Source organism: Callithrix jacchus, chromosome 13 (genome assembly GCF_049354715.1).
Source record: "Callithrix jacchus isolate 240 chromosome 13, calJac240_pri, whole genome shotgun sequence".
NCBI classification, from domain to species: domain Eukaryota; kingdom Metazoa; phylum Chordata; class Mammalia; order Primates; family Cebidae; genus Callithrix; species Callithrix jacchus.
This window is the reverse complement of record NC_133514.1, coordinates 42,722,467-42,748,059: the sequence shown is the minus strand read 5'-3', so window position 1 is coordinate 42,748,059 and position 25,593 is coordinate 42,722,467. Positions and strand designations below refer to the sequence as shown.

General features: G+C 48.4%; 1 protein-coding gene across 32 annotated transcripts in view; it reads left to right on the top strand.

Annotated features, from left to right (window-relative positions):
• The window catches only part of ANK1 (ankyrin 1), a 244,473-nt gene that overhangs the window by 147,697 nt on the left and 71,183 nt on the right, over positions 1-25,593 (top strand). For 27 of the 32 annotated variants that reach the window (XM_078347624.1, XM_078347623.1, XM_078347608.1 and 24 more), the window contains exons 3-9: positions 15,499-15,597; positions 19,742-19,840; positions 20,379-20,477; positions 21,730-21,915; positions 23,120-23,218; positions 23,723-23,821; positions 24,133-24,231. In XM_078347624.1, coding sequence (XP_078203750.1) covers positions 15,499-15,597; positions 19,742-19,840; positions 20,379-20,477; positions 21,730-21,915; positions 23,120-23,218; positions 23,723-23,821; positions 24,133-24,231 — 780 coding nt within the window. Of the gene's footprint in view, positions 1-11,083; positions 11,213-15,498; positions 15,598-19,741; positions 19,841-20,378; positions 20,478-21,729; positions 21,916-23,119; positions 23,219-23,722; positions 23,822-24,132; positions 24,232-25,593 lie in introns of those variants that run through there. The other 5 variants (XM_078347618.1, XM_078347617.1, XM_078347616.1 and 2 more) reach the window with 1 other exon arrangement.

The window sequence follows — 25,593 nt, the reverse complement described above, 5'->3', positions numbered from 1 at the left end:
AATGTGCTCTTCATGGTGTTGAGAGACTAAGAAAAAAGAAAGGCCTGTGTGTGGCAGGAGGCATGAAGGGGCATTCACTTCCCCAAGCTCTTAAGCACCAGGCTCCATGCTAGGCCCTGATTACCAAGGTGAACAGAACACAGGGTCTCAAACACTTCAGGCTTTTGGGATAGACAGACGCAAGCGCAGATAAAGGCAGTTCTGGGTGATGAGTGTCCTAGAGAGTTATCAAGGGCCGCGGGAACGTGGCCAAGAAAGCAGTACTCTTTTAGGGGGCTGGAAATAGGGTACAGTGTGGCAAAGAGAAGGGACAGGGAAAGGCACAGACAAAATGACATTCCTTCTGGGCCTTGAGGAAGAGTCGCCTCTCTGGTTGTTACAGGAAATGCTGAATGCAGATCCCATTGCTGTGATGAGACTAGAGGGGGAATGAGAGAATTGGCTGGGATTGTTTGCATTCACTGTGACTTCTTTTTTTTTAACTGCATTTTAGGTTTTGGGGTACATGTGAAGAACCTGCAAGATTGTTGCATAGGTACACACGTGGCAGTGTGATTTGCTGCCTTCCTCCCCATCACCTATATCTGGCATTTCTCCCCATGCTATCTCTCCCCAACTCCCCACCCGCCGCTGTCCCTCCCCTATTTCCCCCAACAGACCCCAGTGTGTGATGCTCCCCTCCCTGTGTCCATGTGTTCTCATTGTTCAACGCCCGCCTATGAGCGAGAACATGCGGTGTTTGATTTTCTGTTCTTGTGTCAGTTTGCTGACTTCTTTGGCGTGAACCCTTTCTGTCTATTTTGACAAGCCCTGGCTCTGATTTTAACTTCCTTACATTCCTCCAAACCACTGTTAACAGTTTATGTGAATCTTGGCATATTTTTTTTCTGTATACGCCAAACACTTAGCTTAACTATTTTCTGCAGGCTGTTACGTTGTCTTCTTCTTGGAACTGTGGAATTCAGAGAAAATTAGAAGCTCAGAGCAGTTCTGTCATCGCAAAGCAGCATACATCGAGGCCTGGGAGGTCATAGATAAGGACAGTTTAAAAGTCCAGGGTTCTTCCCCCCTGACCCCTCTGCCCTTCTTCTGAAGGTCTGGGTCTTTTTTTGTTTTTAAAAGGAATACCAAGATCTCGGGCATAGACTCTCTTTCTAGTCCATAGGAGATATTCTTAGCTGCTGAGCTGCATTTGAGAGTCCTATCCTCTCATTAACTCGAGCTCACACTTCCTCCTCCACCTTCCCAGGGGCCCATCAGCCTCTGCAGTTGATTTGATACTGAGCTGCACGATTTCTCAGAGCACAGGGCTGCTGCGAGTTCTGTACAATCGGAGTAGAAAGAAGGTGAGCTGAGCTTGATGCATTTCCTTGCAGAGTTCTGAAATCGTTGTGCATTCCTATTTTTTAGGTAATGAAAAGAGTTAGAGTGTTTTTCCTCCTTTCCTAAGTATCTAGTAAACTGTAAATCCTAAGCGCTACCTGGGCAGGAGAGCCGAAGTTAGATTGCAGGAAAGCAAACAGGGAAGATGCCCAGAGCCGGTCGCCCCCTTTCCGTCTGTGCCACCTCTGAGTTTGTGCTGTCCTCTCGGTGTCTTCTCTTATTCTAGCTTCCCTGTCTCTAGGCAAGAGACAGGTTGGCAAAGGAGATCAGGTGTGATTTTCCGCTAGGGTGAGGCAGTTGCTTCAGCTCTGCCTGGCTTCTGATTCATTAGATTCCAAGATCATATATTTTTAGCAGACCTTTCCCACCAAGTGGCCTCTGGGGAGCCATAAACTATCTGGGTTAGAAAGAGGCCGCAGGTGGTGTGGCTCCGCAGAATGAGAGGCCTGCCCTCCGGAAGAGGTGTCCCCCATCAGCGGGTTTCCATGTGGGCTGAGGACTGTTCTCTTAGGTTTGATTGCACTCTGGGGTTTTCATCCTGGAATAATACCAGAACTCCAGTAAAGGTCATGCCTCACGGGTCCTTTACAAATAGGACGGATGCCCAGCTACTTAGAAGGCTGAGGTGGGAGGATGGCTTGAGCCCAGGAGTTCAAGACCAGCCTGAGCAACATTTAAGACCTTGCCCTACAGAATAAATATATAATTTTAAAATTAAAAATTAAAAAACAAATTAGCCAGCTGTGGCCCTGCACCTGTATTCCCAGCTACTCAGGAGGATCGCTTGAGCCCAGGACTTCGAGGCTGCAGTGAGCTGTGATCTCCCCTAGCCTCTGTACTCAAGCCTGGGCAACATAGCAAGACCCCATCTCTAAAAGAAAGGAAAAAAAAAACAGGACAGAGAGATGTGATTATAACTTCATACTGACTGTGATTCCCAAGATGCGGAGATGTCCTCTGGGCCACCTGTCCCCTACTCAGACGCCAGAATAACCGCCACGACATCACTCCTCTACTCTAGCAGTCTCTGCAGCTCACAACCACTCCTCCTTACTTTCCATTAAAAAAGTTTTTTAGTAGTTCCAAATCTATAGAAAAGTTACAAGAACAATACAGAGAATTCCCGCATCTCCATGTCTGCATTCTCTCCGCATGTTCTCCTGCACTTCCTGTCTCTGTCCATCTGTCTACAACGTAGGACGCGTGTGACATGATTCTGCACATCCCCAGACAGTCCAGTGTACACCACCCAAAAGCAACAGCACTTTCCCACGTGTCCGTCCCACGTGCCTCCCAGACTGGAAATCAACGTTGATGCAATGCAACCATCCAAGCCACATACTCCATTAGGATTTTGCCAACTGTCTCTACAATTTCTCCCTCTCTCTCTGTGCCTCCTTCCCCAACATCTCTCCTCCCCTTCCTCTTATTCCCTCCCCTCCCTTTCCCGCTTCCCTCCCTCCTTTCCTGCCTCTCTCTCTGTCTCTCTGTCTGCTTTCTCTCTCTGTCTCTGTTCCCCTCCACCTTTTTCTCTCTCTCTTTCTCTGTTTCAGAAATCTCCCCAGGAAGATATTTTGCATTTAGTTGTCACGTCTCGTCAGCCTCCTTCCATCTGGAATAGGCCCTCAGCATGTCTCTCATGTGTTTGACTGGTTTCCATGCTGTAGCTTGATACTCAGCTGTCTCTGATGCTGCCTCATGGCCAGACGGGGGCATTGCATGCTGGACAGGAATACCGTAGAAATCATGCTCCCTCCCCACTCCTGGGGGTGTTCCTCTCGATCACCAAGTAAAGTTGGTGTCAGCCATGTTTTTCTACTGTAAGCTTTTCCCTTTGTAATTGATCAGTATTTTGTGGGGGAGGAAAATATTTCAGTATAAAGGGATCCATTGATGGGAATCCATTGATGACATCTGCCTGTGTCAACTACTGCTGTGATGGCTCCAGAGAGTGATTCTCCATTTCCATCATGTCTTCTACATTTTTTTTAGCTGGCGTTCTACTGAAGGATGAGCTTTTTCTTCGCCCCCAATTCATTTATTTTTTCTTTATTTGTTTAGACCTCTTTGGACTCATGGATTCCTCTTCCAGTTGCTGGGTTTCAACCTGATACTCCCATTACTTATTTTAATGGTGAAGTCTAAGCTGGGCCTATAGGAACACTTCCCATCAGTTGGCTTCTTCCTACTTTCACATGTCCTCATCATTCTTGGAGCATTTTCCTACTTTCTGGCACAAGGTGCCCCAGGGTCATTTTGTACTGGCCCAGCCCCAGCCCCCCCAGCTCTTCTCCAAGGACCTCTGGTTCCCGTTAGTGGAGACAGCACTTAGACACCAGGGTCTGGTCCCCGATGTGCCCATTGCTCCGGGTTGTCATATGTCAGTGTGCACACGTGTGGGTATACACGTGTCTGCTAACTACGTCTACGGCTGTCTACATAAGTATACTTTAAGAATCAATGAGATCACGCCAATATTTCCGGTTCCAGCCCAGTGCCCAGAATTCTTTCTAGCCTTTCCTCTTCCCATGTGTGTACAGCCCTTCAGACAGCAGGAGGCCCGAATGCTGCTGATGCCCGTCCTCCTCAATATAGTCGCTGACTCGTCTGCTCAGTGTGGCAACCTCCCAACCACTCCGTTAGCTGTCCTATTCCTCAGACCCCAGCTGCCCAGGCCCTGCAGAGCACCACTCTGCTCACTGCCCTCTAAGGCCGACATCTCCCAGCTGGATGGGGAGGGAAGGAGAAGGACGAGAAGGGAAGAGGGGAAATCATCCATTCAGCTTTGATTTCATTTCTGTTTCAGTTGAAAATTTCATGTTGGCGATTTGAGGAAAGAAATCAAAACTTCTATTTCTCCAGAAATTTTTTTCATCTGTCTTGGTTCATTTCCTCTTCTAGCCAAACCACCGTGCTCCTTCCCTTCCCATCATCTGCTCTGCCCTCTGTGGTTCCATGGTCTTCGCCTTCTTTTCTTTCCTACTCTTGGTTTCATTTTCATCAGTTTCAAAATTTGGAGTAGGAATGGCTACTGTTCCTCTCTGTGGCCCCAGTTCAGGTTCTTATCTCCTATTCTGCTGCAGGGCTGCAAATGTAAAATATTACGTTGTGGTCTCACTCCACAAGTAAGGATTAATAATAGAGGAAAGCCAGAGGTCACACACATACAGGCCAGCTGCTATTTGGGGAATCAAGCTTCTGTGACATCGAGTATAATATTTGCTCGTTTATAATGAACTCAACAGAGAATCCAGATTGAATAGGAAAGTGGGATATGATATATATCCCACTAACCTAGGATATGAAATAAAAGCGCCCACTATGTAGACACCTTTCTCCTCATCACAGGCAATGTCTTCTGACTGCATCTTTACTGCCTGCATGGGTAAAGGTAAAAGCATCTTGGCGTTTCTTTCCCTACCTTTCATTTGATTAACTCTGGGTCTTTAGACTCCTTGGTGTCTCTGCCGCTGCATCAGGCCTATTCCTTCCAGGACTGCAGTGCTCTCCATCCCCATAACATCTTCCCCTGGCCAGTGCTCCCTTGCCTCTGGGCCTGGCTCGATCGATCATTGGATAGCAGCTGTTGATGGATGCAAAGGTGTGCTTCCTGAGTGTTACATGAACCTGTTGCATGGGTCCTCTAGAAACACAGCTGGAAGAAAGTGAGTGGGGGACTGAGCAGTGAGTTTCAGGAGGTTGGGGTGAGGAGGTCCTCAGTCACGGGACACAGCTAAAGCTGCCTGCTCCACAGAGGCAGGGCCAGCCTTGTGCATGCGTGAAATAAACAGCTGTGTGGAAAGGAGGTGTGAGGGCTGTGTGTCCTCATGGGAATGTAGGCATTCGCTTTTGACATGTTCTTGAAGTTGGCAAAGATGCAAGGTCTCAGGGCACCAAGGCCTTTCTATTTCAGACTGTTCCGCTTCTCTTGACAGGAAGAGTTAAATTTCTCATGTCTCCTGTATTCACACATTTGGAAATCAATTAGTGCATTTGGGTCAATCAGAAAAGCTAAACAGAAGAATAATTTAAAGAGACCAAATGCCTGCAATTGTGTATTTTGCCAAAGGAATTTTTCACAGTTGATGCAAGAAAATCCTCCAAATTGAATCATTCAGGTTGAATCTGACTTTCTTCTTCTTCTTAAAAATGTTAAAAGAAACACAGCCTAGCTGAGGTCTCTTTCCCCGCCCATCACACAGATCACTTCTCAGAAGGATGCTGTCAGTCTCAACTAACATTTCACCGAGAAGGAGCAAAGGCAGACACAGAACTCCAGGTGCGTGTGCTTGGCATGAACATTTTTGCCAAAAAGAGCCTTAAAAGATTATCTGCTGTGTTAGGACCATGTGGAAAGAGATCATATGGGGCCGGCTGCCTTGAGGGCTCAGTACCGGGAGTATGCAGGATGCAGAATGCTGCAGAGAACATGGCTCCTACGCCAATGCTGAGGAAAAGCTCAATAATCTACACAATGATCGCTTTTTTCCTGAACGAACCCATCTCATGCTTGCCTGAGGCAGTAAGGCAGCTGAGTAAACGGAATTTCAAACAGAGGCAAGGCCCTCTAAGAAGCAGGCCACATAAATCGCTTCAGTTTTGGCAGTGGTCAGGAAACAAAGGTGTTCATGATACAAACTAAAATCCTTTCTTCTTCTTTTTTTTTCTTAGATAGGGTCTTACTCCCTCACTCAGGCTTAAGGACAGTGGTGCAATCATAGTTCACTGCAGCTTTGAACTGCTGGGCTCAAGGGATCCTCCCACCTCAGACTCCTAAAGTGCTAGAATTACAGGCGACCACATCCAGCCACCAAAATCTTAAAAGTTCTCGAAGGCAAAGTGTGGGCTGGTGTGTCTGGCACAGGCTTTTCTCCATGCCCCCCTGCCATGAGAATTATTTGGATACATCAGGTGGTGTGCAGAAGGTGACTGGTGTCTGTGCAGGCAGGGAAGGAGGGAGGCACGGACACAAAGCTTTCACCGCTTCTCCAGACCCCTCCCTCGTGTGAAGCAAAAACAGACCCTCTCACCTTTATTTTTATTTTTGAAATTGTGGTAACATGTATTCCTAGAATAGAACAGACCTCCCCTCCCCGACCCGCATGGGGCAGTCTGAGAGGAGGAAAGCCCAGGTCTGGGTAGAGTGGGCTGGAAGCTCCATACTCTGTAAATGGGACTCCCAGGCCCCCATGGGTACATAAAAGGAACAAGGCAATTGCTCTTCCCCACCCACCCAGCATCCTCACCTGCCCTGTCCTCCTCCCGGGAACCAGAGATCCCTGCATGGTAAGGAGCCAGCCCAGCCCACCTAAGAGCAGGCCTGTTCACCCAGTGCTGTTGGGGTATGGGAGGCAGTGCCTGGTCCCAGGCTGAAACCCACAGGTCTGCCACTTGGGCCTGGTTTGCACCTGTATCCCAGGGAACATGGTTGAGCAAAGATCCCTGTGTCAGCCCCAGAGGTCTAAGCTGGCTTATTCCAGCACTCACTGCACCCCCAACTGAGGAACCCTAATTTGAAGTAGACATTGAGGTGTGGTGATTACATGAATGTGTATATAGAGCACACACATACAGAGATACACCAGTCCTTAGACTGTAGACCTAGGGGAGGAATAAAAACAAACAGCCTAAGCCAAGGGAGGGGTAGAAAGCATTCCTGCCAATTACTTGCTGTTGCAGGGAAGGTAGGAGCAGCCACGCTGGGACTCCTAGGGGAGGGGCTGGAGACAGTCTTGGAACTGGGATTCTACACCAATAACAAGTGGGCAGCCAGGCACAGTGGCTCACACCTGTAATCCCAGCACTTTGTGAGGACGAGGTGGGTGGACCACCTGAGTTCAGGAGTTCGAGACCAGCCTGGCCAACATGGTGAAGCCCTGTCTCTAATAAAAATATTTAAAAAATTAGACAGGTGTGGTGGCAGACACTTGTAATCTCAGCTACTTGGCTGAGGCAGGAGAATCGCTTGAGCTTGGGAGGTGGAGGTTGCAATGAACCAAGATCATGCCACTGCACTCCAGCCTGGGCAATGAGAGTGAAACTCCATATATATATATATACAAAAAAGCAGGGGTTGTCTACTGCTGAGGGAGAACCAAGAAGCTCACACCCAAGACCCATGCAAGTGAGACAGGTTTTCCTGCCACAGAGAAGAGGGAAGGATTGCTAAACATGGAAAAGAAATCCCACTTTAGAGGGCCAGATGAACACAACTGGTCTAAGACTGAAGCTGAACCATGACAAAAGAGAACATACTTGTTCCTGCCAGCCTAACATGTTGTAATAAGGAAGAGTAGGCCACTGCTGGGAGAAGGGTAGGAGCGTGGAGAAAGACCCCATTTGAGGCACAGGCATATAGGATGGCTGAAAGCTGAGGAAGGCCAGGAACACATACACAGATAAGCCCTGGACCCCCCACTTTAACTCAAAGCTCAGGAAAACAGCAGTCAACCTTTATAGGAATGTGAAGGCTGTGGTGCACCGAAGTAACAAGAAAATTCAAACTCATATCAACCCCTGAGATTGACGTAGCTTCATCACCGCCATGCTGACAACTTTGCAGAAGAAGAGGCATGCCCATTTCCAGCCATAAATATTGACCTCAGTCTCTACTGTTCTATGCATGATGTCTGGCACTCAACTAAAAATTATCACACACCAAAAAAAGAAAGAAAAAGCAATGAACTATTGTCAAGAGACAAACTAATAAACAAAACCAGACCCAGAGATAATCACGACATTGGATGTTGGAAGTATTAGATAGACTTTAAAATACCTATGATTAATATGTTAAAGGATCTAGTGGGGAAAGTGGATAACATTCCTGAGTAGATGGAAAATTTTAGTAGAGAGATGAAAACTATAAGAAAAAGTCCAATGAAATGCTGAAAGCAAAAGACACCTAGAAAAAGTCCAATGAAATGCTGAAAGCAAAAGACACTTTCTCAGAAATGAAGAATTTATTCAACAGGTTCATCAGCAGACTGGAGATAGCTGAGAAGAGAATAAAGGACTTGAGGATAAGCCAATAGAAGTTATTCACACTGAAACAAAAGAGAGAAAAGGGGGTGGGGGACAAACGGAAACAGAGCAGCCAAGAGCTATGGGACAACATCAACTGGCTAATACACATGTAATCGGAGCCCCAGAAGGCAGCGTCTGTAGGAAGAGAACTCTAGCACACTGGTGTTTTCCTTAGGGAAAGCCATATGGTTAAAAAAAATGGCCAAAGTCGTTACTGCTTTTCTCCCCAGTTTCTAATTTAGTGAAATCATTTACTCTTATATTCTTCCACTTCCTTCTTGCTTATCTTGTACACCCTGTTATTTAAGAGAAGAAATATGTGATTTGCCCACAACCCCAAATCCCTGTTAACAGTCTGTCTGCTGTTTGGCTTCAGGAAAGATGGCTGTGAAGGTGAAATGGGGTCACCAAAAAGATTCAAAGCAAGGCTCAGCAAGCTGTTTTTTACTTTTAGGAACCAAGCTAACTGAAACTTGATTTAGCTAAAATAAAACACGATTCTCAGTTTTGAAGAGGTGGTAAATTACAGTTCATCTCTGTCCATAGTTACAGCTAAGAACAAATAGCTCATATAATTTGCACTCGTCCTCCTCCTTCTCATTTGAGCAATGAAAAGTCTGCTTAAAGAAAAAGGAAGTATTAAATATGATATTTATCCACGAAATGCTCTTTTGGATATCAGAAGGGGTCTCCTGTATAAACTAGTTATGCATTTAATAAGACAGCTGTACAAGCTCCTTTGTGTATGTGTGCAGGAGGTTCGTTTTCAGGTGTTCAGCAACTTCAGCTGCTAGATGATGGTGACTTGTGGGTATCACCACCTTTGGTAGGTAGATGTAGCCATCTACCTACTGAACATCTACCTACTGAGATCAATTGCTGGAGGAGAGGTGCTGCTGGGGTCTGGATATTTGTGCATCTCTTGTATCCAAATGCTTCAGGAAAGGAAGAGAAGGGCACTTGCTGAGAGAGCTGGGAGCATATTTTAGCTTATGGGTTTAGAATCTAAACTCAGATGCAGCTTCTCCTCTTGCTGTTGTTAATGAACTCACAACTCTGTCTTTGTGCAGGCGGGCTCCTCCTCTGCCTTGAAAAGGCCTCTGCCAAGCTTTCTGGGTCTTCTTGACAGAGCAACTCCTTTCTCCTCTGTGCCACCTCTACCCCTTTACATGCCATTTGGGGTCTTTTTCACATGATTTTGCATTTATTTTGTATGCATCTGTGTTCTCTACAAAACTGAGTTCTTCAAGGGAAACGATATGTGTTTTATTTCTAGCACAGCGTCAGGCACAGACTAGGTTCTCAAGAAATATTTGTTGAGTTGGGTTAAGTAATTGCTCAACGTTTGGTGGAGCAGTGTCCACACCTGTGGCTGAGACATGTGCTTGCCACAGCCCCGTCCCCTTGTGGTTTTGATAGGCATGGCATTCCCATGCATCTCAGGAACTGTGCCCAATGGGGTACGATTTGGTGGACCAGCTGAGAACAGGGGATTCAGATCCTCACAGTAATAGACTCAGATGTGATTTACAGTGACTATGTTAAAGACAAAGTTACAATAAAGTGAGAAAACCTTTTTTAAAAATCATAAAGAAGAAGGAGGTCACTGAGCCAGGATCTGGGATGGAGGGAGAGTTCAGATCCGTGAGAGACAGGTCTACTCAGGCAGTTCCTTGCATGGCGAGGGTCCTCACCCTCTGCCCTTTTTGAGGGAGGCATGGGACCCAGGGGGAGAAGAAAGGGGGTTTTCTGCTGATCAGGGCGATAAATAAAATCCTAGAGATCAATTGCCGAGGTCACAGCCAGATTTATTTGTTAGTGCTAAGTTTCCTGGAGACCAGAAAAGGGAAAATATGCTTTCATCATCTGATAAAAAGAAACAGATATTTTGGGCTTTTGTTTTTGTTTTGAGACGGGATCTCTCTGTCACCCAGGATGGAACTCAGTGGTGTGTTCTCAGCTAGTTGCAACTTTGTCCTCCTGGGTTCAAACAATTCTCCTGCCTTAGCCTCCTGAGTAGCTGGGACTACAGGCGTGTGTTACCACGCCAGGTTAATTTTTGTATTTTTAGTAAGAGATGGAATTTCACCATGTTGGCTAGGCTGGTCTCCAACTCCTGCCCTCAAGTGATCCACCTGCTTGGGTTCCCAAAGTGCTTGGATTACAGATGTGAGCCACCATGCCCAGCCAGTTATCACAGTAGTTTTTAGGAGGAAGAAAACCAAAACTCCCTTTTTCTTGGGAAATCCAGGTTGGTCCTGTGTGTGGCTGTGCCCTGGAAAGGCTGCATGGCCTCTGCCAATCATTTGACTACTCTGGGCCTCGACTTCCTCAGCTGCAGATGAAAGGGTGGAGCTCAGGGACCTCTAATATCCCTTCGGAGTCCAGCATTCTCTGGTCAGATGGTGCATCTAGAACCCCTCTGGACTGAGATCCTGACATTGGCCTCAAAGAGCAGGGAACAGCCGTCCCAGAGCATTAGCGGCAAGCATTAGCTATTTTCTTTCCAGGCTTGCTGCTTTTGCGGCTTTGAAGCATTCAGAACCCACAAATGCTCATCAGAGTGACTGCGCCGCTCAAGCAAGCACTAAAATCCCAGCCGTCAGCACCAAGTCAAGGCTGGCTGCTGCTGCGAGTCAGCTTCCGGCAATAAGCAGCCTGTGGCAGCTGACGGGCTGTCACTCCAGCTGCGCCCACAGCCACAAACACCACCCCAGTTCCCAAGCAATCACAAGGTGTCCATTCTCAGCACCAGGAAGCTTCTAGATAAGGCTGCCGCTGGGTTGGAAGAGCACTTGAAGAAATGGTATGTACTGCCTGAAAAAGCCTCCTGCTCTGAGAGGGAGCATGGACTTCTTTCTGCCAACCCGCCCCAAAAAGAGTTGCAAGATGCAAAAGCAAGGGGGGCTCCTGGCTCCCAGCACACTGGCCACTTGACAAATTGCTGTGCAGTGAATTTGTGTCTTGCAAATCGAGTGGAGGGAAATTGGTTTCTACCTGCCCAATGCTCTTTCTCCCTCTCCTGGATTCCCATCTGGCCCTCGAGCACTTTCTGCTTCTGTATTACTGAGACTGGCTCTGACCTAGCTTTCTCTAATAAATTCATTCACACCAGGTGAGAAGGATCACACAGCTTTGGAACCTTCACTGAATGGTGTGCAAAATCTGCAGGAGGAGGAAATCTAATGGCTAATGGTCATTTTCAGGCATTTGCATGAGGAAATATTTGGTGAACCGCCCCTTCTTCCCTACACACACATACCCTGGCAAGGCTGGCTGTGCTGATAGGCAAAGATTTGGCCAAGTGTGCTCATTGGCTGTTTGGGGTCCAGGGTTGGCCTGACCTCAATAGGAGGTAGGTAACGTTCCCTTTGCTGCCTCTCTCATTTCTCAAGCATCCAAGGCACCTGCTATATTTGCTCTGTCCAAGGCCCCCACATAAAAGAAGCATTAGACCTGTTCCATTCTCATATCGTGACTTTGGGTGACTTTCCTCTGCTAGTTATGGTAAAGCAATATGCCTAATCTGTGAATGGGCTAATGCACTCCTACTCCCAGGTAGAATGCTTGTGTTTGGACAAGAACCTCCTGAAAATGATGCCCTGACACAATGGGAAAGCTGGAATTTCGGGAACGCAGGGTGGGGCTGTGGAGAGATTTGGGGACGTGTGAGTCAGGGACCCCGCACATCACACCTGCAGAAGTCAAGCCCTCTGTCTAGGTGGTAAGGATCTGTTTCATGAGCTGGAGTCTGCAGTGGCTCTGAGGGCTCCCCTGGAAACGAACACGCGAGAACAGAATTAATCAAAACAGGAGGCTGGGTGGAGGAGCAAGAGACGAGGGGAAAATTGCTGGCAGGAAAGGAGGACAGGAGCACAGTAAAAAAGCAGCGGGTGGAGTTTGCTCACTGACTAAAATCATTTCTGTATGGAGCCAAGATCGACTCATCTGTTGGAATTGAAATTTTCCTCCTTCATGTTGTCAGAAGTGTATGTGGCTCTAAATAGCAGTGCCTCCAGCCTGGGTGACATGGCCAGAAAGTTTCAAGACCTTTCAAGGCAAGGATCAGAAGACCAGGAAGTGTGAGAGTGATAAATAAAACTTGAACTTGGCCGCTTTCCATACAGCACAGCGGCAGCTTCACCAGATGCAGCTGCAACTGTAATTGGTTAAATTGTAATTGGTTCTGCTCTTGTGGGCTAATGGTTGGGCGGGGGAAATGTGTTTTGTCTCCTTTCACTTTTTCTAAAGCTTAACTGTGAGGCAGGCTTCTTTGTCCACCTTTGAAATGGTGGGATGGCAAAGGGGCTATTTTGTTTTATTTTTATTTTTGAGACAGGGTCTGGCCCTGTCACCCTGATCTGTGACCCAGGCTGTGATCAGGGTGACAGGGCCAGACCCTGTGTGAGGGCAGTGGTGTGATCACAGCTCATCATAGCCTCAAACTCCTGGGCTCAGGTGATTCTCCCGCCTTAGCCCCCCAAGTAGCTGGGACTACAGGTGCACACCACCACACCTGCCTACTTTTGTGGATTTGGTTTTGTGGTAGAGATGGGGTTTCACCATGTTGCCCAGACTGGTCTCAAAATCCTGGGCTCAAGCAACCAGCTTGCTTCAGCCTCCCAAAGTGTAAGGTCCAGCCCTACAGGGTCCTTGTGAAGTATTGGATCGAGTACAAAATTAGCACCAAGATAAAAGTATGCCAAATTGCAGGGTCTTTATTGCCAGCGACCATGGAGGACTCATGTCTTTCCAACCCGTGGCCCTGAAAGGAGGGTGACAAGACCCTTTTATGCCCGTAAACCACCTCTGGGGTGAGGGTGTGGGGCGGGGGTGGGGGTGAAGGGATTCAGACATTCTGAGGGCCAGGGGATTCCATAAATCACTTCCCGGGCAGAGAGGAGGGTGAGGGTCTCCAGACATTCCAAGGGCCAGGGAACTTGTTGTCACTTCGATTGTTACCTAATTGGTTTACAGAAGTCAAGATAAGCGTTAGTTTATACATCATCTGGGCAGTGGTGGAATCCACAGATCTTAGTTACTTATTACAAGTTGCAGGGCCAGGATGGATTAGCTTGGGCTGCTTATTCTGGTCATTACTGGTAAGCAAAGGCCAGCAATTCTGGCAGTTACTGATAAGAAAAGGTAAGCAGCTTTACATAGTGAGCATTTTGCAGAACAAGCTAGCAGTTTTATTTACAGAAGCCAAGGCCAGCAATTATTGTGAGAAGAATGGGACAGCCATTACAACTTATTTCTGAAAAACAGCTTTGTCTTGTATAAAATGGCGTTGCTCAGGTTCTAACTCTAGGCCAGCTATAGCACACTTGCCAGCCCTCTCTACTGGCGTGGAGACAAGAAACTATAGAAATAAAAGACACAAGAAACAGAGATAGAGAAAAGAGAGTTTGGGCCCAGGGGTCCACTGCCAACCCAAGCGCATAGTTTGGCAGGGGCCCCAAGTGCCTGGACACTCTGACTTTTGTTGAGTACAAAGCTGGGGGCAGGGTAGGTAGGGCGGGGTACAAGGGGGAGGCAGGGCAAGTAGGGCATGGCATTGGTGGTCAGTGATAGGGTCAAGTACATCACCTGTCATATAGGTAGGGGCCCAAGGCTTTCTAGTAGCCGAGATGAGGTAAGGAGCATAATTCAGTCAGCACTTTTCCATACTTGTCAAGAAAGAACAAAGACATTAAGATTTATATTACTTTGACTGGGCGGGGTGGCTCACGCCTATAATCTCAGCACTTTGGGAGGCTGAGGTGGGCGGATCACGAGGTCAAGAGATCGAGACCAGACTGGCCAACATGGTGAAACCCCGTCTCTACTAAAAATGCAAAAATTAGCCAGGTGTGGTGGCACGCACCTGTGGTCCCAGCTACTCAGGAGGCTGAGGCAGAAGAATTGCTTGAACACAGGAGGCATAGGTTGCAGTGAGCCAAGACTGCGCCACTGCACTCCAGCCTGGCAACAGAGCAAGACTCCGTCTCAAAAAAAAAAGATTTATATTATGTACAGAAGTGGAACATGAGGGTGAACATGGAATGTGACCGCTGAAGCACAGCATCACATAGAGACAATTCAGCCCCTAGATGTCTGCAGACCTCCCTGACAGCCATCAGGCCTACTGCAAGAGCTCAGAGGAGTGGAGTTTTCTCCTGTCTCCCCTGAGGAAGGAGACGTTTCGGCCATCTTGGACGTCTCCTTCCCTAACTAGCTAAACAGTGGGCACTTTCCCAGTGCTGGCACTGCTGCACAGCTGAGGCGCCCTCCAGCAGCCCTTACATGGGCGCGTGCGCATGACAGAGGGCTTAAAGCGTCTTGCCTTAGGGTCATTCCTTTCACAGTGTCACCCCAGGTTCACTCTTCAAGACCTAAGCGGCATTAGTAAAAGAATTAGAGTCACCTATGAATAGCTAAGATCTCCTATGAATAACTAATAACTACTACAGTTATATTTCTAGTTACTTTCTTCTTCATTGTTTATATGGAAATAGGCTGTAGGGTCTGCCCCCTACACCAAAGTTACAGGCGTGAGCCACTGCTCTGGGCCAAAGGGGCTATTTTCATACTGATTTTTCTATTGATGAAATCTGACAACTGGGTGGTTGGCGGTATTCATTTCTCATATGACCTTGCTTCAAAGTTTAACATCTTATCAAACGTATGTCTATCCCTACAAGTGTTTAGGATGCACTGATGTTACCGCTTTGCTTTTCCTGGTCACTGCTGTGAAAATTAGCTAGGGGTTGAAGCTATATAATTTTAATTAAGTGGGCTCCCTAAAGCCTGGCCACGACCTGAATTCCAAGGTCACCATGGGTGTTGTGAGAGCTTCCTGCGTAATTCACATCTGGGAGTGGCAGGCTGGTTCTTGCCCTTCCTTTCCTCCTCTGCTCTGCGGTGACCTGAGGCATGAAGGGGAGGCTGGGTGGCCCTACCTTGTGCCCCTTCTAATCCCTAGACACCCTCCACTCCTTCCCTTCAGTGCTGTGCACACCCCAGGGCTGGGAAGGGGCCTGGGCCCCCACTGGGACCTGCAGAACGCACCATTTGCCTAACATGGCCTTTTCGCCTCTCTGCTCTTTACAGAATGGGTTGAATGGCTTGCATCTGGCCTCTAAGGAAGGCCATGTGAAAATGGTGGTTGAACTTCTGCACAAAGAAATCATTCTAGAAACAACAACCAAGGTATGTCTCACAGGGAATGGGGAGCTTTGCATGGAAAATTCAAGTTTGTGAGTCCTTCTTTAGAAACCAGTCCTTCATGAGAGACCCCAAGCTTGCGTCTGAATGTCTCTTATCCTTCCAATTACGTTCTAGTTCTCTGAATCCCTGAAGTCACCTGAAACACACCCTGTGTCCAGAAAGACTCAATGGACCTTTATCCTCATCACTAGGTTACGTGTCAGCCCTTTCCTAGTGGCTTCATGCTTTCTCAGGGTCCTTGACTCTAACTTACTGTTGAAGGCTCTGGAAGTGCCAGGCAGGTGCCTGGAGTCGAATCCCAGCAGACGTACTTCAAACATTGCTACCCAGGACGAGTTACTCCACCACTGTGAGGCCTTAGCTTCTTTGTCTATAAAATGGAGATTATTATACTCAGTGGCAGGGTTGGTATGAAATTGATGGCATACATAAGTGCCTGGATGTATTTATTGGATGGATGTAGTTACTGCTTATTGGATATACATATTGATTATTGGATGTATTGATTGATTATTGATTCCTGTAGCAGGGAATCAATAAATACTAGTGACCATGTTGTTACTGAGGGTTGTAGAAAAGAATCCAGGTCTCTTTCATTTCTCCTTCTCCAGCAAGTCTTCCTTGTTCAGCCACAAACTAATTTCCTCTCCTCACTAATGACCTGGAGGCATTTGGCATGGGGTGACGTCAGGCATCCACAGTGATGTATTTCATTCCACTTCAGTAGATTATAAACACCAGTGACTCAACTTCTGAAATCCCGGAGTCGTGAAATTGATACATCTATAGATTGCAAAATAACTTTTATTTCTTACGTGACATGCAGCTTATTTATCAAAAATGATGCAGGCAGCAATTAAAAATAAAACAAAACAGGCCAGGTGCAGTGGCTCACGCCTGTAATCCCAGCACTTTGGGAGGCCAAGGTGGGTGGATCACTTGAGGTCAGGAGTTTGAGACTAGCCTGGCCAACATGGCGAAACTCTGTCTCTACTAAAACTATAAAATTCAGATGGGTGTGGTGGCCAGCACCTATAATCCCAGCTACTCAGGAGACTGAGGCAGGAGAATTGCTTGAACCCAGGAGGCAGAGGTTGCAGTAAGTCCAGATTGCACCACTGTGCTCCAGCTTGGGTGACAGAGTGAGACTCTATCTTTAATTAATTAATTAATTAATTAAAACAAGGCCAGGTGTGGTGACTCGTGCCTGTAAATCCCAGCACTTTGGGAGGCCAAGGCGGGTAGATCACCTGGGGTCAGGAGTTCAAGACCAGCCTGGCCAACATGGTGAAACCCCATCTCTACTAAAAATACAAAAATTAGCCAGGCATGGTGGTGCAGGTCTGCAATCCCAGCTACTCGGGAGGCTGAGGAAGGAGAATCCCTTGAACCCAGTAGGTAGAAATTACAGTGAGCCGAGATTGCACTACTGCACTCCTGCCTGGGTGACAGAAACAGAATCCCTCTCAAAAATAAATAAATACAATACAATACAATAAAGCGAAACAAAAAATCATCTCCATTTGCTAACTCAAGTATTGTTTCCTCAATTGTTGTTTTCTCTTCTCCTACCTCTTCCGTTCCTTTCCCATGTTTTTCTTCTGGAGTTCTTTCCCCCAGATTCTTATGTTCCATTTGCTGTTTATTACACGTGGTCTCACACACAGCCTCAATTTCAGTTCCATGCAGCAAACAGTTTGCCGCCTTTCAAGCAGAGAACATAGAAGAACAATATGTAGAGAACAGATATAATTTATGGTTATGAAGTGAACTACCAAAATATTATGAAGGTAGAATCATCTTTTGAGGCAAAATTCTGTAATTTTCATGTCATTTCCTGAATGTGAAAAGATCTTACTGCACTTCTGGGTAAAATACACTGAGTTGCTCTTTCTGACTGGATATGGGGGATTTTTTTCCCAAACTCCATGACAGATTCCAATTGTTCCCACCCTATTTCTTGTGTGGACGAAGGGTGCAATTCTTTTCTCTGCACACTCCCACATATCTGGCTGTGAGCTGCACGCCATCTGACCTGGCCGGTGTGTGCTGGAGTGTCTCCTTCCCTGGCGTGCCCCCAAGTGCTGCGGAAAGACGAGGCTTCAGTGCTTTGACTATTTCTGAATTTCCTCCCCAGGTTGTGATTTTGCAAGTGAACACTTGGTGTGTCTTTTTTATTTTTAGAAATTTTCTAAGCCAACATGGCTTTGGAATGCCATCCAGAGAGAGGGGGAAAAAAGGTGGAACTGAAACCGTGGGCTGGGGAAGAGTCACAACAGATTGGGGACTGTGATGGGACTCCCAGGCAGAAGGAAAATGAGAAAAAAGAAAATGAGTAAAAAGCCAAAACCAATTTAGACTCCTAAAATGTATTTAGAAATTTTAAAAGCATAAAACAAATGCATCCTCTCCCCATCCTCCTATTTCCAGCTCTTAGAGACTGGAGCTCAGCACCTAAGCTGTAGAGACAGCTTTCATCTCTACTGGAGGAAAGCTTGCTCTCTCACTCCCAAGTGAGAAAGGGTCCCTCTTCCCCTTCCTCTTGCATTCACTCAACACCCAGGCAGCCATCCTCCCTGCTCTGAGCTCTGTGAGCCCCTGAAAATAGAGAGGTTGGGTGTTTGTGGAGCAAAATATAGCTAAGTAATTTTTCCTGTTCCTTTGAGGCCATGTTCTTTCATGTTGAGGGAGGGGCAGAGAAAATAGAGGCTCACAAATCCCTTTTCCTGTGACTCTCATGACTTGGGCCAGGGGTCATCTTGAGCCTCGTAATGTGTGTAGACAGGGGAAAGGAGGTCCACTTCCAGAATTTTCCCTGTGTTTTTATTCCTCACTTATGCTACCCTTGGCTCACGGGCCCAAACCAAGAACTGTAGCCAGGGTTCCACTGCTGATGAGCTCCCCAAACAGAGGGGCCTTCCCCTCCTCCTGGTGTAAGGAACGGTCTCATATAATTGGATTTCAGGCAGGAAGGGTCGGATGGAAAGAAACATTTGATGTGAGCCTCTTGGTGTCTCTGAGACCTCTGTATTTCCATGCTGGCCCAGGCCTGCCTTCGCTCATGCCCAGAAGTGTGTGGCCAGTGAATGAATGGGCCCGGGATGCCTCCTTCTTTTCTATGGGAGCCCAGAAGATGCCACTTGGATCTCAACATCCTGGTGTGTAGAAAAGTTTTTGGTGCCAGCAGCCCTGCTCCATTGGGTACAGCAGGTGCCAAGCTTCTCAATGGAGGCTCTTTGGACTTCTATGAAAAATTATTAATGAGCTTTCGGACTTTCATATCTGGCATTTATTCTTCAATGGATACTTAAGGAAGAACCTTTTTCTTCATCAAATAGAACTTGAGGAGAAATCAAAAAGACAACTTCAGGAGGCAACAGACGGACCTGCCTGCCTTTGCCCCCCGCCTCGCCTCCCCTCCACCCCACCCAGGCTTTATGGCTTTTTTTTTTAGACAGAGAGACTGGGTTTCACTATGTTTCCCAGGCTGGTCTGGAACTCATGGACTCAAGAAGTCCTCCCACCTTGGCCTCCCAAAGTGCCGGGATTACAAATGTGAGCCACTGAGCTGAGCCCCAAGCTTTATGCTTGAATTACCAGGCAGAGTACAAGAAACAGACCTAAGCTGCTCCCAGCCCCCAGGGCGTCCTCGTGGGGCTGCCACCCCTACCCAGGGAAGCAGGGTCAGCAGCAGCTCGGGAGCCATATGGCTGGGGCCCAGTCTTCTCCCTTCCATCTCAGTGAGGAAGCTTTTTCTCCAGGCGACAGGTGCCGCTGGGCAAGGACAGAGTCTGAAGTCCCTGCTTGTCAGTTCTTAAGTTTCTTGAAATGTGTCAGTGATTATGTAGTTTAGTAAAAAGAACTATATACTGTTTAAACTCTAAAAGTGAGGTCGTTTGAGATATCTGCTCCTTAAGTAGTGCAGGGACAGATGGGTCTGACCATGGTCCCATTTTCTCCACTCGTCCTATTTGACGAGTCAAGCACACATATGTGTCCTTTGTACCCTTTTGGCCATGAAGAAAGCCCCTAGATCCCACAAGCAGCACCTGTCCATAGACCTTTGCTGGCCCTGGAGCAGGCCCAGTGGGAAACCGCATCTGTTTCCTTCCCGCCTGTGTTTCAGAAGGGGAACACGGCCCTGCACATTGCGGCCCTGGCCGGGCAGGATGAGGTGGTCCGGGAGCTGGTCAACTATGGAGCCAATGTCAATGCCCAGTCGCAGGTAATGGGTTTCCGGTCTGGACTAGAGGATGTTGCCTTTCCACACGTGGTTCCTCTTTCCTGCTCCGTCGTGGGTCCATTGGCAGCCGTGTTAACACACGCATGGGGCAGGGCCTAGATTTCTCAGCAGTGTGTCTCGGAGGAACCGTGAAGGCGTCCTTAGACCGCATGTCCTAAGCATGGAGGGGTTGAGTTGTTATGGACCTAAGCCTAATCATATGACCAGTTATGGCTCAGGTGGGGAGAGAAGCTGAGGACTGGGGGAATGAGACACGGGGCGCAGCATTGATGAAATCAATGAGGAGTATGTGAGCTGAAGAGACTGGCCTATGGTGCTGAGGGGAGGTACAGACCCTGAGGCCTTTTGTAATAATCCCAGGACGCCAGTCACCGTGACAATGAGTTTCCTTAGGGGGGGTCAGGTGGGAGGAAATGGGATGAAGAGAGCACACTGTCCTCCAGATAAGAGGACATTGCGTTGGCGTCGGCCTCTCTCACATTGTGGGTGGATGCTGATGATATCCTCTCTTGGTTTACAGAAAGGTTTTACACCTTTGTACATGGCAGCACAAGAGAACCACTTGGAAGTGGTTAAGTTTTTACTGGAAAATGGAGCTAACCAGAATGTAGCCACGGAAGTAAGTACCTTGGAAAAATGTCATCACCACTGGAAGTCTCCCGGGTGTACCACCTTGCTTCAAGTGACACCTTCCCGGGAAGTGGTTGAGGTGCATCCACACCCAGGACAACGAGATGGATGACCGCCAGCTCACTGCACTAATTCTCAGTACTTCGGGTTCTGCAAGGGAGTAATGACAAATTGTGGCTCTTGAGGAAGGCCCAGACATGTTCCAAAGAAATGTCACACTTAAGGGTGTCATTCCCGCTATGGCCAACACTTGTGACTGGAGGGAGCAGGCAAAGTGCGTGTGTGGGGGGCAACTTTGCATTGGGCCATAATGAGAAAGACTGTTGCCACAAAACCACCATCCTCCCTTGGACAAGTCTCCTTAGCTGTGCTCCTGAGTCTTGTCGTTGATGAAATGATGAAATTGGACTAGATAGAGCCAAGGAGTCTTGACTCTTAACTTTGGATGGTTCAATGACATGACTTTGCTATCATTCCGTTTTATCAGTTCACTGGGTCCTGTGCCCCTTCGTATGTCCACAACTGAGGGAATTAGTAATACTAGCTCATGGTCAAGCACAGTGGCTCATGCCTGTAATCCCACTGCTTTGGGAGACCAGGTGGGAGGACCACCTGAGGCCAGGAATTTGAGACCCTGTCTCTAGAGAAAAAGAAAATTAGCTGGGTGTGGTGGTGTGTGCCTTACTCCTATCTACTTGGGAGGCTGAGGTGGGAGGATCACTTGAGCCCAAGAGGCCAAGGCTACAGTAGGCCATGATTGCACCATCGCACTCTAGCCTGACTGACAGGTGAGACTCTGTCTCAAAAATAAAATAATAATAGTAGTAGTAGCCCAAATTGAAATCTCAGGGCCCGATGTGGACTCTGGCCTTTGGTCGGTGCTCATAATGTTCTGCCTTGTCGAGGCACTATCCTGGCACCAGCAGATGGGGTGAGAAGAGGAGCAAGCAAAGAATCTGAGCAGTCAGAAGTTTGTTAAAACAGTCAAACTATAAAGGAAAACTAAATGAATGCTAAAGAAAAATGCGGCAGGCTCTGTGAGCTTGCAGAGAAAGAAAGTGGAGGCAGAAGGGCTTTCAGGGAGGAGGTGGCATTGAGGATGAACTTGGCGATGAAGAGGGCTTTGGTGGAGGGAGGTCCCTCAGGCTGGGGCTGCAACGGGCATGAGCCCGAGGGGCGAGGGTGTGTCCCGTGTGACAGCGTCAGCCAGTCAGAGCAAAGTGTTTTCCTCCTCTGGCCAGGACGGCTTCACGCCTCTGGCGGTGGCCCTGCAGCAGGGCCACGAGAACGTGGTCGCGCACCTCATCAACTATGGCACCAAGGGGAAGGTGCGCCTCCCGGCCCTGCACATCGCGGCCCGCAACGACGATACGCGCACGGCGGCGGTGCTGCTGCAGAACGACCCCAACCCCGATGTGCTTTCCAAGGTGAGGGTGAGGCGGAGGGAGGAGCCCTGGGCCACGGACGCCCACGGGTTCAGGGGGCACCGTGTGCACTTAGCGACTGCCCACCAGGAGCCGCCAGCTGTGCGCACCGGGCCAGCTGTGCGCACGGAGTGCCCCCATCCCAGGACACAGAGGGGCCCCTGCACAGGCCCGCTCTAAATCCCTGGCGGATGCCCAGACACGTGCTCTTGACGAGCAGGGTTGGGGGTGTTTCCTATTGCTCCAGGTCATCTGGCAAAGTGTCCAGGCGGGCAGGGCGGGTTACCCTGGAACCCCGGGGGCGGCCTTCCTGATGTGCCTTCATCTCTCCCCTCCGGCTGCGCCGTGGTGGAGGGAAGAGGCATACAGGGCCGGGGTGTGGAGAAAGGAGGTCTGGGGACCTGCACGGTCGTCTGAGCGCGCTCTCCGGTGTTCAGAGGCACTGCTGGTTTGCTGTCTGTAGGCGGAGGCTGCTGGTTCTCTTTTAGTGGAAATAGATTTGCTGGAGTTATTCACAGTCCCCTCCTGCACACCCCCTCCCCTCTTCCACTCGCCCAAAGCCACCGGGTTTTGTCTGGAAAACAGCTGGGTGGGGTTAGGCATGGCTTGAGGTTCTGGAATAGAATGATGACAATGGACGGAGGCTGAGGCAGGAGGATGGTTTGAGCCCAGGAGTTGGAGACCAGCCTGGACAACATAGTGAGACCCCACCCCTAAAATAAAAAAATTAAAATTAGCTGGGCATGATGGTGCTAGCCTGTAGTCCCAGCTATTGGAGATGCTGAGGTGGGACGATTGCTTGAGCCCAGGAGGTCGAGGCTGCAGTGAGCTATTATCATACCACACTGCACTCCAGCCTGGGTGACACAGTGAGACCCTGTCTTAAAACAAAACAAACAAACAAAGACCATGGCCCCATCATACTTTCATTCATGAATGAAAATCTCTGCTGGTGATCACTCTGACGAACGGACCCACAGAGTCTGAGGTGAGCATATAATTCGGGCCACTCAGAGCAGACACCTAGCTTTTGAATATACCGTTCCACAGAGCCTCTCTTGAACTCCCAGCAAATATTCCCACCCATCAAAATCTCCTTTGTCTGTAAGGTCCTGTCACCCCACCCTTGTTTCCGGCATCCCAGGCCTGATACTGAGATAGAAGTAAATCACATAGGACACCTTTCTCCCCCTCTGTTGTGCCCCAGACGGGATTCACACCCCTACACATCGCGGCCCACTACGAGAACCTCAACGTGGCCCAGTTGCTCCTCAACAGGGGAGCCAGCGTCAATTTCACACCACAGGTAACTCTGGGGCAGGTGTGCCCTCACTGTCTTCACTGGGCCCTGAAGCTGGCAGGTGCTCGTGCCTCTGCCTTGGCGCCATGGATTTCATCCCAGCTGCAAAGTGCCTGTGGGTCAAACAGCCCCGCTGTCTGGTCGGGCTCCTTGCTAGCAGGTTTCTGATCATCCATACACCAGTTTCTTGCTTTGTCTTGAGAAAACCCTGAACTGCGTTTGCCCATCCTAGAAGTGGGAAACCTGGAGGGCAGAGAGTGACTTCTAAATAACTGACGTTCCTGCAGTCTGTTATGTTGACGCTGGGAGGCATGGGCTCTGTTGATGGGGTGGGATGACCCATCCTGTTGGCAGGTCCTTACAGGTTTTGAAATGTCTTAGGCCGGAAGTGCCCTGACAGTGCCGTTGCAGGGCTGGAGGCTGGGGGATGGGGACACAGGGAGTGGGTGCACAGCAGCTGCATTCCAGGGAAGGATGGCGCACCCTGACTGTACTGCTTCCTCCCTTCAGAATGGCATCACGCCACTGCACATCGCCTCCCGCAGGGGCAACGTGATCATGGTGCGGCTGCTGCTGGATCGGGGGGCCCAGATAGAAACCAAGACCAAGGTGGGTGCCGGCAGGCTCTGCCGCTAGGCAACGGGAGAGAGTTCCCCCCTCACGAGTCTCACCCAGAGCAGCGGGCCCTCTGTGACCTAGTTAGGGATGCACCACCACCCTCCCGGAGCCGCCTGCAGCGGTATTCCGGGCAGTGCTGCGTGCAGCGGGAGGCGATAGTGAAACTGTGCTGAGGTCGAGCTGGTGCTTAAGGAAACGTCAGCACTTGCGTGGGCTGGGATGATGCCATAGTCAGTCTTCTCTCCAAACGGCCTCTGATAGCTCCCTTTTGGGCTTTCTGTTTTTGACTCTGTCTTTTAAAGGATGAATTGACACCTCTCCACTGTGCAGCTAGAAATGGACACGTGCGAATCTCAGAGATCCTGCTGGACCACGGGGCACCAATCCAAGCCAAAACCAAGGTGTGTGCTTCCTTCCTGTGAGGAGCATTTTTTAGGCAGGGCTCCAGGTCCAACAGACCTGGCATCAAATCCTATTTCTGTAAAGCAGAGATGCTAATACTACTACATGAGATAGCACCTTTGACATCTATTACAAGGCCTGACACAGGACGCACTCAGTATAGCTCTAATTCCTAACTAGATCAGGGTTGGCAAACTTTTTATCTAAAAGACCAGGTATTAGACAGTTTTAGGCTTTGCAGACCGTAGTCCCTGTTGCAATGATTCAACACTGCCAACATAGTAGAAAAGCAGCCACAGGCAGTATGCAAACTGGGGGCCGTGTTCCAATAAAACTTTATTGACAAACACAGGCGGCAGGGCAGATTAGACCCACAGCTTGTATAGTTTGCCTACTACTACTCTAGATCAATCCCCATGTCTCTTTTCCTAGCTCCAGAAAAGACAGGCAGTAAGTACTCTGAGAAGTCTTCAGAGCCTGGGCCAGACTGGAGTGAAGTTAAAAAGAAAAGGACATAGTTTTTCTCAGGCTCCATTACAGGCCAGAGAAAATGCCTGTTATGTGGTTCTAACATGAGGACCTGAGTCGTCCAGGGGCAAAAGCTGTTGGTGACATAGTGCTGCCTGAGCCTGCTCCAGGACCTTGCCCCATGAATTGAGCTGTGTTCAAGCAAAGCAACACAGAAACCGAGTCTATCCAGGAGTTTTCCCCTGAGCAGTTCTATCCAGGAGTTTTCCCCTGAGCAGTTCTGTCATAAAATAACAGCTCGGTCCGTATAGTCAGTGAAAGTTGATTTATTCCTGACACATTGTCACATTCTGTTCTGTAGAGCTGTCGTTAGTTTGGGTCGTGATTCATAGTCCCCACACTGGCTCTCGCGTATGTGTGTGCTGTTGCATAAGTGTGTCCTCTACTAAAGCAGTTTATTTCTCATTTAACCCTCCATCCTTGGCTGATTTGCTGTGTGACTTTGAGCATGTGTCTTGCCCTCTCTGTGTTTCAGTTTCCTCATCTGGAGAACCCCCACCTTCTCTCTCCTAGGATTGTTGGGATAACCATGTGAGACAATGTCTTCAAAAGCATATCTAAAAGTAAACATCCTCAGCTAAGCAAAAATTGAATTGCTACTATCAATTAGATTATTAGGTCAGGAAATTCCCAACGTTTTTCCGGGAGTGCTGTATTTAAACATAATACATGGCCAGAAGTTAAGGTGTTTTTTTTTTTTAATTATCCAGGTCATTAGAATGGGGCTAAAAAGAATGCTTATGAAAATGCTTTGCTGAGAATGTGTGACTTTTGAATTGGGAACTATAGTACGACCATTCTAAAATGAAAGTGTAACTAACTTAGTTCGGTCC